The sequence below is a fragment of the Gymnoscopelus microlampas genome, assembly GCF_963454915.1.
Source record: "Gymnoscopelus microlampas genome assembly, chromosome: 17".
NCBI lineage: Eukaryota > Metazoa > Chordata > Actinopteri > Myctophiformes > Myctophidae > Gymnoscopelus > Gymnoscopelus microlampas.
Genome location: NC_139954.1, coordinates 41445219 through 41463092, shown reverse-complemented (window position 1 = coordinate 41463092; position 17874 = coordinate 41445219). Strand labels below are relative to the sequence as shown.

The following is a 17874-nucleotide window of genomic DNA, read 5'->3' as shown; positions in this document are numbered from 1 at the left end:
CTGCCCTCTTCTTCTTCTCAGGCAATTATGATTCATACTGGACGGTGATTTAGTTGTTGTCGGGCAGAAACCTCTTATATCCATATTCTAACTTTTGTTGTGTTTTTTCGTGAATTTATTCACCCTACTTGAGTCATACTACAGCGTCACACAAAAGTATCAAAAGTAGCAGATCCGGGCCCGGACGGCTGGCATAGGGGCAACTAGGCTGCTAATGCTCCCAACCATAGATATAGAAGCCTAGATACCTCATTGGCCTCTGCAGTTCATTGGAGCGACCTGTATCGCAATATTGCTTCCGCCCTCCCTCCCTCGGGAGGTTTTCGCGTGCGTCACTGAAGGGGACGTTCGCTAGGCTTCTGATTGGCCTATACCGAACGTCCCCCTTCTGTGACGCACGCGGAAACCTCCCGAGGGAGGGAGGGCGGAAGCTGGTCTACCTTTATATGTCTATAATCCCGATGGCCTTTGCTGCGTGTCACTACCTATCTCTCTCTTCCCATTTCCTGTCAGTCTACTGCAGGGGTCTTCAACAGGGGAGACCCCTAGGGGGTCCTCAGAGCTACTACAGGGGGTCCGCCAAATCTTTGTGTGATATTTCTTTTCTTTACCTTAACCACTTGAACCCTAACATCCCCTTTTCTGAGGAGAACTTTAGCCAAAAATAGCAGATCTACAAGCTCTCAACGCCTCGCGCTGCGAGGCGTTGAGAGCTTGTAGATCTGCTATTTTTGGCAAAGAGGCTATAGGTGTAGAGGGAAAAAAGGGCAGACTAAGTAAAAAAAAAAAAAAAAATCTGAAACACAATTTTATACAATATAGATGGGGTCCCTGCTTTATCTCTCTCTCAGCTAGGGGGTCCTTGGCCTGAAAAGGTTGAAGACCCCTGGTCTACTGTATACTATCAATAAAGGCAGAAAAAGCCAAAAAACATTCTTAAAACTAAAGAAAGTAGCAGATCCGCAAGCTCAAAGTGTGGTGCGAAGCGACGCGTGTTGAGCTTGTCGATCTGCTACTTTTGCTGTTTTTGAATTTGAATTCTGAATAGTAACAGTTTTTCTTTTCAGACAAAAAGAAAAAGAAAAAAAAATCCTCCGTTCCAATGGAAGTTATTACTTTTCATTGGTTAAATATGTATTTAAAAACCTGCAGACCGACTGAACCACTTTCACTTTTATTTTATACCGAACATAGTTGATCTACAAGCTCACACCATACAGCACGATGTGATGTGCTCCATTTGTGATGTGATAGATTTACACATTTCAGTTTTGTGCGACGAAGAATGGCATCCATTTACAACCTGATGTGGAGATACAAGGTTTCTGTCTCAACAGCAACGACATACAACTATATTAATACAGGGATATTAATCCTCTGGCGTCCGGCATTTTGTTTTATAATGCAATTTTGGGTCACGGGTGGGACGGCCGACATGGAAGGATAACTTATTTACTACATACTATATTAATCCATTAAGACCGGGAACGCATCTGTGTCATTTTAGATGTATTTGGCTATTCAAAAATAGCAGATATACAAGCTCATAGCGCGGCACAGAGTGCCGCGCTATGAGCTCGTAGATCTGCTATTTTTGAAAAATCTTGACAATGTGTGCAAATCTTTGAATATATATATATTTTTTAAGCGAACATTTGTAACTCAAATCTTTGCTTCTGGTGGTCCCTGGAACAAAATATTTTGAGACGGGGGTCCGCGGCCAAATACATATCATTGTGGGCGGCCGCGTTATGAGCTTGTAGATCTGCTATTTTCTGAACAGCCAAAGTATAAGATAATGGTTCAAGTGTTCAGATCTAAAACGACAGATGCTTTCCCCGTCTTAATGGGTTAAAAGTATATTTCACCCATAGTACAGTAGGTACTCGGGTGTGTCCATTGTACATCTGAACCTGAAGGAATAATTTCCGCAGGAGAGGATTTTATATAACATACTGTACCCACACTGTAGATACTGTAGTACCGTATGCGCGATTGCATTACACGGAGAACGCATCAATCGCGGCTCAGCTGCTCGGAACTTTGTTTTAGCTGCGAGACAGACTTATGCGTCCTGAGGGGCGAATAGAAAAAGGATGCTTTGTAAATATGAGCCGAGCCAGGAAGCTGGGAAGCGATCGCATTTCCCTTACAGTAGATCATTTGAGAAGAAGTGTCTCTGTGTGTGTTTCCCCGCAGCATCTTATTTGTACATAATACAGTATATATACTGGATACAGCCGGCTTCTGCTTTTACTCACTTGACAGATGACCCAGGGGCCTGATCTAGCGTATAATTCTATCCCCGGAGAGCGCTAGCGTATATACATCACTGCCTTCCCACACCGCCTCTCCTCCTTCTCTTTAGGTTTAAACCATTAAGATCGGGGACGCATCTGTGTCATTTTAAGATTTCTTTGGCTATTCAAAAATAGCAGATCTACAAGCTCATAGCACGGCAATTGTAGATCTGCAATTTTTTTTTTAATTGTGAAAATGTGTGCAAATATTTAAATATAATGTTTGAAAGCGAACATTTGTAACTCAAATCTTTGCTTCTGGGGGTTCTACAAATGTCTTCCATATCCTACAGTTTTTCAAAAAACGTATGTTCAGTAGTTTTCAAGGACCCCCAAAATGATATGTATTTGGCCCCCATCTCAAAATGTTTTGTACCAGGGACCCCCCGGAAGCAAAGATTTGAGTTACAAATGTTCGCTTGAAAAAATATATTCAAAGATTTGCACCAATTTTCCACGATTAAAGAAATAAATAGCAGATATACAAGCTTATAGCGCGGCACTCGGTGCCGCGCTATGAGCTTGTATATCTGCTATTTTTTAATAGCCCAAAAAATATTACAGTGACACACAGATGTGTTCCTGGTCTTAATGGGTTAAGACTGTTTCCCCATCATGAACCCCAGATCCATTCTGCTTACGCACCTTCCATTATCTACTCGTCTTTCAGCGATACAATATCATCAAACAACCCGCTAAAGGCTTCTCTCTCTCTGTGTGTGTGTGTGTGTGTGTGTGTGTGTGTGTGTGTGTGTGTGTGTGTGTGTGTGTGTGTGTGTGTGTGTGTGTGTGTGTGTGTGTGTGTGTGTGTGTGTGTGTGTGTGTGTGTGTGTGTGTGTGTGTGTGTGTGTGTGCGTGCGTGCGTGCGTGCGTGCGTGCGTGCGTGCGTGCGTGCGTGCGTGCGTGCGTGCGTGCGTGCGTGCGTGTGTTTGCTGGTGGCTATAATGATGTTATAGCCCACCACCACCACCATGTAGCGGAAGACTACATTTATAAATAATTCAGACAGTTTGTCCTGCGTTAGCTCAATATATTATTGACAGAGCCATAAAGACGTTTATGGCGGAGTGTGTTTTATGTGCTTGTTCTTTGATCCTCCTCCACCACCAACACCACCACGGCTTTTAATGAAACCTGTCATTTGTGTGACACCAGAAGATATCGGTACAAACGGTACCGTCGGTTACAATATATTGGTACAACATGCCTCTGGTGGTGGCTTTGGTGTTGCTGTTGTTAAGTTCGTTCAACCACTTAAACCCCATACGTTGTCGAGCCATAGTACCTCGGGCTGGTTTCACTCTACATTATAGAGCAGGGGTCTTCAACAGGGGGTCCGGGACCCTTAAGCGGTCCTCAGAGTTACTACAGGGGGGCCGGCAAATCTTTGTGTGATATTATTTTTTTACATTAGCCACTTGAACCCTAGCATCTCTTTTCTGAGGAGAACAATAGCCAAAAATAGCAGATCTACAAGCTTGTAGATCGGCTATTTTTGGCAAAGAGGTGTAGGTGTGGAGGGAAAAGTAAAAAAAAAATCTAAAATCTAAAAAAATGTAATCTGAAACACTATTTTATACATTATGTATTGGGGTCCCTGCTTCATCTCTCTCTCGGATAGGGGGTCCTTGGCCTGAAAAACATTGAAGAACCCTGTTATAGAGTGAAAATAGCTGAAAACCTTTGCAGAAAATAGTCGATCTACAAGCCTACAATGCGTCGTTGTAAGCTTGTAGATCTGCTATTTTCTGCGAAAGTTTAAGTGGTTAATGGAGCTGTTGCCACACCTTTGCAGTCTTCACGGTGGGGTTTTTCGACTGTCACGCCACACCAAAGGGCGTCACTGTGCATTAGTTTTCCAAGCAGCAGCCTCTTCCCAGCGATGATGCCGAACCTGCACGGTGGTGCTATAGACCAGTTGGTTCTCAAAGTTGGGGCCGGGGACCCCCAGGGGTCCTCCAAGGGGTTCCAGGGGGTTTCCCAGCAAAATCAGTTAATATAGTATAGCATCAGAATCAGTGTAACCACTTTAAAGCAACAATATGTAACTTTTAAAAAATGAATACATATTGTCCAATCCGTATAGAGTATGTCATTATAACTCAACACACGTGCAGGAAACCGGGTTCAAATCCGGGTTCAAAGCCAATAGGAGAGGAAAGTTACACAGTTCAGCTTGAACCCTACGGCTACTTTAAAAAAAAAAGAAGAAACCTTTCAACGACACAAATCTTGCATGGGGTCTTCTTTGACACAAAAAGATTTTCAGATGGAGGTCGGCGGCCAAATACATTGTTATACTATAACACACTGTCATACTATACTGTTATACTACACTGCTATAGACACGCCCCCAAGGTTAGATTGTGATTGTGCCCATGTGGAACGCTGCAGATATGACACACAGTGTAGCTGATCTAGTGTGATTAACACTCGGGAGGCCTAAGCTTGCACACTGAGATAGCATGTCTCTGAGACTTAGAGAAATTGGACAGGATAGCAACGGCAATTCTTCTTTTTTTTCTCCCATGTCTTCATGTCTTGTTGTTTTAGTGCAGCTGTTTTTTTTTCAGAATCTTGAATCTCGGGTTTCTCCCGTGAGCCTGGAGTCACCTCCATGTAGCTCACCTGCTCTTATCTGAACTGAGGGGGGATTAAAAGATATCTTTTAATGCGCCACCACTCAAAAGAGGGGTATTCCAGTCAACCACGCACCCTTTGACTAGCTACAGCCTTTAGCGGCTTCTCAAAGGGGCTTCAAGGGGGTCCCCAGCAAAATGTGTTAAGATAGCATCAAAATCAGTTTAAGCACTTTAACCCGATTTTATACTTTGGCAATTCCAAAATAGCCGACCTACTAGCTTGATTATATCTACTATTTCCAAAAATAATTAAATAAGAATCTGTAAGAAACCTCTTTTCAAATGTTTGAGAACCGCTGCTTTAGAGCAATTTTGACCGGTCTAACTTGGTATGGGCTTCAAGCCAGCCGGCACACGCGTAGCCAGACAACTATTCCACAATCCCCGAATAACTATACCTCCCGAAAGGCGAGAACGGAGACTGTCGTCGGTTCATCACTTCCATTCACGAAAATACATTTTAAAATATCTTTAGATGTAATTTTTGAATTTCCATTTCTGATAAGCAGCAAGCTATATACAGTATGCTTCGATTGTTTTGATATATATTAGGACACATTTGCGCAACTGTAAAGATGAAACAGAAGCGGGGAGGAGAAGGCGACACATCCGCTTTATCCTCCGATCATTTTCAGAGCTTCCGTTGCTCCAGACTGTATGACGGAAGCATTTGAACATTTGGAGACAACAGTCTGGCTCGTGAGACTAGAAGAAAGCTTACATGTTTGCCACTCAACTGTATGTTTCCTCCTAACCACTGAGGCTTCAACAGAGGCTTGGGGAGAAGCTCGACCGTTTCAGTGGAATTTCTTTTACTCTGAAGTAATTTCTCATCACTAATGTATGTTTAGGGCAGTTTCAGTAGTGGCTTGGGAGAAACGTAACATCGTTATCAGTGGAATTTCCCATCATTACAATCATTTAACATCACTAATGTATGTTTAACTTAGTTTTTTTCCCCTCTAGATGTTAAGAGGCAACATAATCCACCACTTAGCTCAAAGCAGAAAGTGATCATAACTTACGTTGCCGTTGACAAATTTAAGCAGTGATTATTAATTCACATTGGTCTGCAATTTGAATGTTGTCGACCTTGATGGCTTTTATCCACTTGAACCCTATTTACTTAGCTGACTGAAATAGCCCAGGGCTCTGTACAAGGCCCGCTCCTGTTTTCACTGTACACAAAAATGTCTTCGCCGAAAATAGCCTTGCAGATCGCCTGTTTTCGCAGAATGTTCGACCCGGAATGGGGACGCGCAGGGTTCATGTGTTTAACAGTAAACGTAACCCTCTGATCTGTAAGGCTTCTGTATCCCCGTTTATTCACTCTGGGGCTTAGCACTTAACCCATTAAGACCTGAGGCCGATTCTACGAATGTCTTCTAAATCCTAGCAGTTTTCTGAAACACTTATGTTGCTATAATATCAGTGGTTCTCAAACTTTTTCATGTCAAGGACCCCCAAAATGATATGTATTTAGCTGCAAACCCCCCATCTCAAAATATTTAGTTCCAGGGACCCCCAGAAGCAAAGATTTGAGTTACAAACGTTTGCTTTAAAAATATATATATTCAAAGATTTGCACAATTTTTTTTTTTTTTTTTTTTTTAAATAGCAGATCTAGAAGTTCATAGCGTGGCACGCGGTGCCGCGCTATGAACTTGTATATCTGCTAGTTTTTGAATAGCCAAACTATAAAATATGGATATAAAGTGGTTACACAGATGCGTTCCCGGTCTGAATGGGTTAATATTCCCCCCAGCTGGTGTGTTGTGTTCGGATCCCCACCGGCATGCATCACTGGAGAGACAGATAGCGGAGGAGTAAAGCTCGGGGAAAAAGGACGGGATTTTTATATATCTCGCCTCCTCTCTCGCTCTACTGTACTTTGATGTAACCCCTCCTGGTGCCTTGCTTTCTGTGGCTGGCAGCTTGTGGCGCCACGCTGGGGTCTCCAGTGATCGCCGTGATTTGGTTGTTGGGTAAAGTGATTCAGGCACACTGGAGGAAAAAAAAGAGCTGTGATGTTCTGTGATGTCGGAGCGCTGTGACGCCAGCCTTCGCTGATGAGCGCATCAAAGCCGCGTGTCTGTGTTTGATTTTTGCACGGCTGTCTTGGAAGCCCCCACCCCGACCCCAAGGACTAGGCACTATACTATATCTACCTAAAACACAAGACCCAAAAGGCTAAAAAGTCCCGACGGCTACTACTACACCCACCCCGAAACAATGTGCTTTGAATTGAGCAGACACACTGCCATTCTTATTACCCTGCATTCTGACTAAGGGGGCTAAAATAATACATTACATTATTACTCCTAGAAATGTGGCTGGGGTGGGGGGGGGTGTACAGTATTATGTAGGGCTGCTGTAGCATTAAAGGGATAGTTCACCCCCAAAATGACTTTTTTCTCATGGAGACTTGAATTCATGGATACGTTTTCCTTTTTTGTCGCATTCCTAAGAAACTAATTGATAAAAAAAAAGTTTTTTTTGGGGTGAACTATCCCTTTAACACATTGTAAGCAACAGCAACAAAGACAAACAGCTTTAACCACTTAGACAGAATATTTATACTTCCATGCAGGTCCCCCCAGGTCCCCCTCCTGCACTTGGTCCCCTCTTTTTTCCTATTACACCAAAAATCTCTTGCCTGAAAATAGCCGCGTTGCAACGTGCTGTCAGCTTGCAGATGTACTATTTTTGCAGATACGTTAGCCAATTATGCATGGCAAACAATTATGTCCAGAATATGAATGATGGGGTTCATGTGGTTAAAGTGAAGTAAAAGCGCCATAGAAAAATAAAGAAATACAGAAAGTACGTAACTTTTAGTTTAAGAGTGCCGCTAGAGGAAAGGCTGTGGTGTCACCAACATCAATGGTGTTGTTTTTCTCTCCAGGGAGCATGAATACTCTCTGAAACTTTCATGACAATCTGCCTTGTAGATTTTGAGATATCTTGTGTGTAACAGAAAATTCTGCCTTAATGGTGATGCTAGAGGAAAGGCCATGGGCTCACCAAAATATGGGTACATTCCGAATTCCATGGAAAACCAGCCAGCAGTTTTCTAGATACGTTTGTGGTGTTGGACCAAGGTGGTGGACAGATACGGCCATCCTTTAGAGCCCAGGCTAGCAATACCAATTACTGCAGCTGGCCTACAGCGAGTCATCGTTGATGTTCTGATCTTTGATCTTTGATGATTCGATATTCGACAATAAATGAGCGAGTGGTAAAAGTCAACAGCCACTTGGAAGGCAGCAGTACGTTGTCCTTGGAACCCCGGGAACATTCATTGGCAAACAGTTTGCATACCTTCACTTTTCTCAGCTTTAATTAGTAGCCACACGGTGGACTTTGATTGATTTCCCCGCAAGAGCGTTCCATCTCCTGGGTGGCAGTGAGAGGCTACTCTGGCCTGTCTGTGTACGGGGAGATAAATGCACTCATCACCCGCTTCCTCACAACACAACCCTCAACGCCTACCTCTGTCTGTTGCATTTAACTGCTGATAAAAAAAACAGGCGTGGAAGAAGTACTCAGATTTGTTACTTGAGTGAAAGTAGCAATACCACAATCATGTCGAAATACTTGTTACAAGTAAGAGGCCTGTATTCATAATGTTAACTGAGTGAGAGTGCAAAAGCATTGGAATAAAACTATACTTACTGTACAGTACATAAAATAAACAAAATGTGTCAAACGTTGTCAAAAATAGCAAATCTGCAAGCTCACAATGTGTCACAGTGTGACACATTGTAAATCGGCGGTTCCGGTAGGAGACTCTTTGTGTCTCCTACCGGAACACGCTGCCGGTCATCAATTTAGTGGCTTAGGAATGCGACAAAAACAAAAAAATATCCATGGGGTGACTAATCGATAGGAAAAAAGTCATTTTGGGGGTGAACTATCCCTTTAAGTACAGTAGTTGAACAAATGTGCTTGGTTACTTACTTCCCACCTCTGCTCACAACACAATAGAAACGCCTCTCTCTATCCGTCGTCATTACAGCTGATGAAACTCACACGGCCATATACCGACTCTATGTTTGACACATGCCCGTCATGACGGTACGCCAGCTGCTGCTGCATCTCCTTTTACAACCCACACGCGGCATATTGGACTCGGCGCTCTCCATTTATTGAATTTCACTCTTCTACTTCTGAAACCGACAGAAGGGAATTGTGTTCAGATGATAATCAGACAGACAGTCGCGGGCGTAGTGCAGCGTGCGCCCTTGAAAGACGATGCATATTAATGAATCCTAAGTAAGCTAATTGGTATGCACAACTCACACCGGGTAATGAAATCCAGAACGCCGCATAAACTTTGCGCGTCTCATGCTTGACTGGCGTGCAGATTCCTTTTTCTTTTTCCACACAGTGCATGCTGGATCTGGAATAAGGCCCCCGAGAAAGAAGCAATGTCAAAGCGTGTGCAGCAGTGGTGGAAAGTAACTAAGTGCATTTACTCAAGTCTTGTACTTAAGTACAATTTTGAGGTATTTTTTACTTTACTGGAGTATTTCCAATTTTCGGTACTTTTACTTCTACTCCACTACATCTCAGAGGCAAATCTTTTACTCCACTACAATTATTTAGTTACAACTTTAGTTACTATTTGCTTTGCAGATATACATTATTACATTATAAAACATGCATTTACCACTTCAGCCCTATTTTATACCTATGCCATTTGAAAATAGCCGATCTGCAAGCTCACAACGTGTCACATTGCGACGCATTGTGAACTCGTAGATCTACTATTTTCAAACATTTTAGTACTTTTACTTTTGGTACTTTAAGTACATTTTGATGCCAATACTTTTGTACTTTTATTCAGGTAAATGTGTTATTCCGGATTGTTACTTGTAACAGAGTACTTCTACATTCCAGTATTGATACTTTTCCTTAAGTAAAACATCTGAGTACTTTTCCCACCACTGTCTGGAATAAGGCCCCCGAGAAGAAGAAGCAATGTCAAAGCATGTGTGCAGAGAGAGATCTGTACATTTCTTGCATTTCTTCCCGTTGTTTTCTTCCCTTCCGAGTGAGAGCCAGGCGGGGAAGGAGATACAATCAGTCATGGTAGCCAGTGTGTGAGCTGTCTAATGTCAAGGACAGGGCAGTTGTTTCACCGCGCTGTCCTATTACCCGCGTGAGTCAGGTCGCTTATCATTCATCGCCCAGGGGGGGGGGGGGAGGAGGACAGAATTTAAGACCTCTGTTCTTTCTTTTTTTTCTTTTGCCACCCCTTTTTTTTTGCTATTAGGTGTCCAGACTCTGTCCGTCCAGAAACGGTACGACCCTGTCTGCTTCCCTGCAAGATAGACTGCATCGTGACGCCCTTCAGCGAGTGGACGGCCTGCCCGACGTCCTGTGTGCCGGGTACGTAGGATTTTTCAAAAAATAGCCAAAGTATTAAAAAAATGTGGTTCTCAAACTTTTCCATGTCAAGGACCCCCCAAAATGATATATATTTGGCCACGGACCCCTATCTGAAAATGTTTTCTGCCAGGGGACCCCCAAAAGAAAATATTTATGTTTAAAAAAAATCAAAATGATTCAAACATTTTCTATATTTTTCAAAGATTTTTAAAAATAGCAGATGTACAAGCTCACAGCGGGCTGTGACGGGCTGTGAGCTTGTACATCTGCTATTTTTGAATAGCCAACGTATAAATGGATAAAGTGGTTAAAATGATTGTGACGCCATATTAAACATTTTTGCTGGGGACCCCCTGGAACCCCCCCAAAGACCCTTGGGGGTCCCCGGACCCCTCTTTGAGAACCAATGCTGTAGGCCTCCGGGAAATTAAACCATCAACAACAACAACGTGCCTATCAGTCGTTCTGCAGCACTTCACTTCACACATGTTAACGGGTAATAATTCTACAGTGAGACATCAATGCTGCCTCTGCCACGGACAGCACTGTAACCATTAACCACTTATTGAACCCTATAGCCTCGCTATTATTCTGGGGGGCGAAAATGTACCAACACATTGCTGCTCTACAAGCTCACGACGGGTCTCAACGCGATGCGTTGTGTGCTTGTAGATCTGCTATTTTCAGCCAAGTGATTTGGTGTAGAGGCGTGGAGCAAAAGAGCGGACCAAGTATAATAGGGTGTAAGTGGGTAAATACCTAAAGAGTGGGTGGTCCGGTGGCCTGGTGGGTCTGGACCCATTTTTAGGCTGCGGACGGATTTTAATGGGTTGCGGGGTTTAATGGTTCCTCAAAAAAAAAATCTTCATTTCTAAATATTTTACAAAATCTAGAAAAGATGTAATTTTTGAAAATGATAAAATAAAATAAAAGATCTATTATTTTATCCATAAATATAAAAAAAACGTTTAAGAATTAGTGAAAATAGCAGATCTACAAGCTCTTAACGTGTTGTGAGCTTGTAGATCGTCTATATGTTCACTATTAAATTGGGCTTAAGTGGTTAATTCCTAATGTATTTTTCTAAGTTTGGGTCCCGTTGGAGACACATCAAATTCATCTTTTGAGTCTCTAGTGATCAAGTCTGGGAACCCCTGGCTTAGACCTGGAGCTGTTCCCCAGGCAATGCTCAGCGGCTGGCCAGCTGCTCCTAATAGTGAGGATATGGGTTAAAAATGCAGGGCATTAATTCTAGGCACAATATTGCTGTTGTCAGGCAGAAACCTCTCTCCAACCTATCTCCAAGTTCAAATCTTCTGTGTTTTGTTTTCGTAAAATTAATAGATTTCTGCTATTTTTAGCATACTGTATAACAAGAGCTTGTGACTAAATTATAACTGCATTCGATCAATTGGAACACAAGTGTGGTTTTAGTAACAATATTTCCACCCGATATGTTTTTACAGTATGTTTAGATCTAATTATAATTTATATGTGTATGCAGTATATATGTGACTGTATCACACGTCAGATGGAAGTGTATACAGTAAATACGAGTACATTCAATAGCATTCTACTTGGAATGACTCTTTTACTGTTCCGTGAAACCTTGTATATTTTATTAACTGCTGGTGCACAAAATGCCATCAGAACCGGTGAATGGTCTCGCCAGTGTATCAATTTAAACAGAAAATATCACTACTAATTGTCAATTACATTAAGCTGACTCATCAAGAGGAAAATAGATATTTAATGTGTTTGACCGCTCTGTGGACGTGTGCAAAGTGTCTCCGAAATCAAAAGTATGTAATTGTTTAAAAAAGAATTAAGGCGGCGTCTCGTCCGTACTGTAAATATGCTTTAGCCCACTGGGTATGCCGGCGATGTGATCACTTTCTTAATTGCGCCATTTTCAATGTTTAGTAATTAGCATTGTTTAATGAGCCTTGGAGTCTGAGGCAAATGAAGCCATTATGGGTACGCTGTGCGTCTGGAGAGAGAGAGAGAGAGGCGGTAGGGAGACGTTAGAGGACATTATACGACCATGAGTGCCGGTCAGTTGCGATAAGATCATGGGGCATTTGGGGTCTCTGTCTGTCTTTTATTGGCAGGCCACCGTGTGTTGTTCTGGGGGAAGGTTGTTGCTTTGTTTGCTTTCACTTGACACGAGCTGACCCCACCATTCAAGGACATTTTAAATGTGTTATAGTCTCTGACATTTTGTGTCACTCGTCTTACTTGCAGTGTATTTGTTTATATTGTTTTGTGGTGGTTTAACCGACCAGAACCGCTGCCTACCGGTCCGCTGGTCATCACATTATTGGCTTAGGAATGCGACAAAAACAAGAAAATATCCATGAATTTAAGTTTCCATGGGGTGACTAATCGATAGAAAGTCATTTTGGGGGTGAACTATCCCTTTAAATAGCAGATTTAAGAGCTCACAGTGCGACGCATTGTGAGCTTGTAGATCAGCTATTTTTGGTGTACAGTTTCACTAAGATTAGAGGGTTTAAGTGGTTAATCAGTTAGCGTGGAACACCCCTGGAAGAACTTACAGTCACTCAATGTTAATAATATTGTGTAGTAGATAACAGTAGCAAAATTTGAAATTTGCACGCTATGGCCAGAAAAATATAGAAGTCTGTGTGTTTGACTGGGGTTTGACTGGACTGCTGCATTACTACAATGACCATAATGCTTTGGGGCACTGCCCTTCCTTGTGGGGAGGGGAGGCTGCGTGGGGGTGTGGTCTACATTGTAGTCAGGAAATAAGGTGAGATAAAGAGACTATGAGTCAAATGAATCATAGTGTCTGAGGATATAGATACAAATCTAAAAATACAGATAAAACACAAAAAACACACCAGGATCATGTTTATGGTTCCTAGACCTAGATAAAAATAGGGGTTTGATGCAAAATCGGTGAAATGTCCCTTTAACCCCTCTATACTCCCTCGTTCCAGTTTATGTCCGTATTGGGAAAAGCAAAGGTCATGACAACAGTGACTGTAGTGTATACCTTGTGCTCTGTGCTGAGTATGTGTTTGTGCTCGACAGACAACACCACGGCCATCACGCAGTCTCGATACCGCACCATCACTCAGAGGTCCTCCCATGGAGGACAGGAGTGTCCGGACACTTTGTATGAGGAGAGGGAATGTGAATCACTCCCACTGTGTCCAGTTTATAGGTAAACACACACACGCACGCATGCACGCATGCACGCACACACACAAGCACACACACACGCGCACACACACATACACATACACACACAGGCCTGTCACAATTATTACATAATCGTCTAATCGCAATTATTTGAGATAATCGCGCCCATTTTTGCATATTAGTCATAATCGTTTCCATGTTGAACATTGGCTTACAACGCTAAGCTTGTAGATCAGATATTTCTGCTATTTTTACATGTATTAAAAATATTATTATTATTGAATATGTCAATAATTTATTTGTATATTTCAGTTATTTTTGTCAAATCTGCCCTGTGCAATGTTTTGATACGAAGCCTAAAAGCCTTCATAATGTTCTGATGTTCAATGCCAAACACAATGAAATCGTCAATCTCAATTATTTGAGTGACAATTAATCGCCAACTTAAATGTGTTATCGTGACAGCCCTACACACACACACACACACACACACACACACACACACACACACACACACACACACACACACACACACACACACACACACACACACATGCGTTTTTTTTAAAGATGCAATCAAACATGTTGTGAGTCTTTGTGTGATTCATGTTGATGCAACCGTCTTCTTTGGTTCTCCATAGCTGGAAGGAACACAAATGGCACAGCTGTACGCTGGTGCCTGACACCGTTCGGCAAGGGCTGGCTGGAACGGCGGAATCTTGTGGCAATGGCCTAGAGACCAGAGGCAAGTGTGTTCCTCTCCTCTCCTCTCCTCTCCTGTCCTCTCCCTTCCGCTCCTCTCCCTCTCCTCTCCCTCTCCTCACCAAACAATGTGAGCTATTTTCGACCCTCCATCCCACAGTCCTGATCTAATGAGACTTAATAGCCTCTTAGAGAACAGCTCCTTTAACAAGAGGAAGTGATGGGGACATGAAGAAGCTGTCAGTTTGTCAGAGAAGCGTGCTCGCCTGGGCCTGTCTCCGTGCTGTTTGATGATGTCATCTCGACAGTGGGCTCTCGTTAATGAATGCAGCACATCAGACGGCAAGAACTCAGCTCAGCAGGAGGCTGGAAGCAAGTTCAGCCTCCATACACACACAAATACACATGCACATGCGTGTTTGTGTGTGTGTGTGTGTGTGTGTGAGTGAGCACGCACACGTACACACACACGCACACACACACACACACACGGATGGAGAGAGTGGTTGGAGAAGAAGGGATATGTGGCAGACAGAGAGCGCTCAGGAGAATTGTTAGTCAGTGAAAGGCACTAAACCATAAGACATTTTAAAAGCCATTTTAGAAACTCTGACTGATGTCCGCAATGCCATATGAGATGTATGGACAATGTATTGTGACTGTTCAAAAATGAACTGCATATTTCATTACAAGAGGCTTAAAGCGGCACTATTTAACTGTTTTTTTTATGAATAAAATGTAATTGTCCAATTTGTATGGTAGAGTATGTTAATACAATATAACTTATACAATTGGGGTGCTTGTATTTGTCTCCCTGCTCTACTATTGAGACATTTAGACCTAGGTGAGAAACGTTTCTGGTTTGACACACATTTTGACCTGAATGTCAAGATTCAATTCATCCCCTGAGCAAGCAGGCAGGCTCTATTAGCTCAAAGGTAAAAAAAGAATCCAGCACTTGCGCAGAAACCCACGGTTCAAATCCGGACTAGAAGAGGAAAGTTACATAGTGCAGCTTCAAGAGTCTGAAACAACACATTCTAACACCAAACCGGTGACGATTTGGGACAGGATTTGCAACACCCGTTTTCCGCGACGGGACTCGCTGCAAGTTGACGAGGACGGATGATTAATGATCCTCTGCCTATCAATATGCAACTTGAACGGCCCTTGAGTCGGCAGAAGCAGACTTCGACATCGCGCCGCTCAGCGCGGCACTCACTTCGCCTATCGGCTCGCTCCTGGGTGCCTCGCGGGGCTCAAGTTTACGCTTCTGGCGGCACGCCTGCCTTTTAGCCGACGCATCAACCTTATTACGAGTTGGGAGTGAACAATCAGGAATGTGTGTGTGGTGGTGTCTCATTGTATCTGAGCAGTGTGGATTCTTTCTAGACCGCCCTTGAAAGTGTGGAGATGATGACTGCAGCTAGCGGACAGAAGTCTTTTAAAAGGCAGAGAGGGTGATAATTGGATCATTTCAGATTTGTTTAGCGGAGGGCAAATGTCCCTATAAGTACTAGAAACTAGCTGTTGTATCTAATTTCGTGAGAAGATTGAAACCAAATCACTTCTCTGTGCAGTGTGTTGTGTCTCGAGAACTTTCCAGCGTTTCTGCTCGGCTGCACAGCAGCAGGTTGCGTTTCCATGGCCTAATTACAGCAGATATGTTCTCCCGTGAATTTGCGTGACTTTTCAGGAGGGATGGGGGTGGCGGATTCTTAGTTTTAGTAATAATCCTCATTGACCTTTACCAGCTTCATATTTGATTTTGATTATAAAAACACTAAGTTAAATAACTATGACATTTCAAAATAACTAATAAGTAAGTGTGAGGATGGAATTTGTGGTGAATGTTAGTGAGTGGTAGTCATTAGAAATAATGAGGCTTAAAGTAGCAGTTTTCCGCAAAGGGGCGGCTTTTTATCACTTGCCCTTAAATTATGGCTAATGCTAATCCACTGAACATGTTTGAGTGTCTGCATATCAATTACAATTCACTTTTGTAGCTTTTTCTGCAGAGCGACTTGCAAAATGCAAGGTTGGAATAAGTGCCATGAACATTTAAACGGTATGTGGTCATTGGTCAATGAATTAGAGAACGGTGATACTGTACACGTATGCTACACATTAACTGGTATTTCACTAGTAAGAGACCACACCTCTACTTAAATTTAACAATTTATTGAAACGTAATGAGATGAATGTGGAACGGGATGAGGGACCAAAGGTAGGTCGAGACTCAGGGTGGGGGGCGTAGTCTCGGGAGCTGACGGCCATCGTTGCTCTACTCTGGGAGCGGTCGGTCATCTCTGCTCCGTCACTGTCCCCCCTGGAGTTTTAGAGAAGTAGAGACAGAAGGAAGAAGAGCGAGAATCGAGGAGGAAGGAGGCGGTTGGGGTGGAGGAGGCCGTGAAGCAGAACAAACAAGTCTGTTGTGTGATTGCAGGTGTATTCATATTGTGGTGGTTGCAACAAGGATTGGCTGTGGTGAGTGGAGGCAGGTGTAGTTGATACCATAGATATAGAAACCTAGATACCTCATTGGCCTCTGCAGTTCGTTGGAGCAACTCGTATCGTGGCCGCCATTTTCGCGTAGGCAAATGGACACTCAAAGTGACTACTGGCCAATCACAGCGCTCACAGCGCGTTGACTACTGGCCAATCACAGTGCATCTTTTCTAAGACCTGTCACAATCTAGTTGTCCCGCCCCCACCTGCCTATGATTGGCCTACCGAACGCCCCCTTCTGTGACACACGCGGAAGCTTCAGGGAAGCTTTCCTACGGTAAAATGGCCCCCGTGATACTAATGCCTCAGAGCCGAAGGAGGCGTCTACCTTTATATGTCTATGGTTGATACGGGTGATTGTAAATGGGGGAGTGGCTAATGAGTGTAGGCAGGTGTGGTAGAAAGGGAAGCGATTGAGAAAGGGGGGAGTGGCCGTGATAAGCAGAGGGTGGTCTCTGCTCCTGAACTTGCGTTAAACACAACTTCACATAAGCAGGTTTCAATTTGTAAAAACAAAAGATTTAATGAACCACTCTTAAGCCATTATATTTCTTAAATAGCGAAAATAGCCGATCTACAACAAGCTGACAACATGTCGAGATGTGACACGTTGCGAGCTTGTAGATCAGCTATTTTGACTAATTCTGACATTTGTGTTGTGATATCGATTGATTGATTGATTGAAACCTTTATTTCAGGGAAATCCATTGAGACCAGGGTCTCTTTTTTTCGATGGTGCCCTGTTTACAAAAAGAACATTTACAACAATGGTTTTACAGACATGACAAGGACAACAAAGTACACATAAATAAAATAAAAAGGTTGCAAAAATGATATATTAAAACCATATACTACACCAAGCAGGTGCATAGGTCTTCTTCAAACACAAATAACACCCCCAGCAAATCCAAACCTGATAACAAGTGAGCAACATACCGATTACAGTACATCTAATAGTCAGGAAGGAAGTGCAGATGCAAAGATATAGTACAGTAGTAGTACACAGTACAATGTTACCGTACAAGTGCCAGGGTAGAGAGAGGGCAGAGGGGGATGATCGGATTGAAACCTGGCTACGGCTTAGGAGGTATAACTGGAAACGAGCTGAATGGAGAAGTCTGAAGCGGTGGGTTTTTTTTTTTCACACTGTGGTGGGA

The 17874-nt window shown here is 43.0% G+C and overlaps 1 protein-coding gene across 1 annotated transcript in view; it reads left to right on the top strand.

Annotated features, from left to right (window-relative positions):
- Nucleotides 1–17874, top strand: part of thsd7ba (thrombospondin, type I, domain containing 7Ba) — a 281240-nt gene that overhangs the window by 151401 nt on the left and 111965 nt on the right. The window contains exons 10-12 of the mRNA XM_084085439.1: nt 10221–10336; nt 13397–13529; nt 14149–14256. Coding sequence (XP_083941565.1) covers nt 10221–10336; nt 13397–13529; nt 14149–14256 — 357 coding nt within the window. The remainder of the gene's footprint in view (nt 1–10220; nt 10337–13396; nt 13530–14148; nt 14257–17874) is intronic.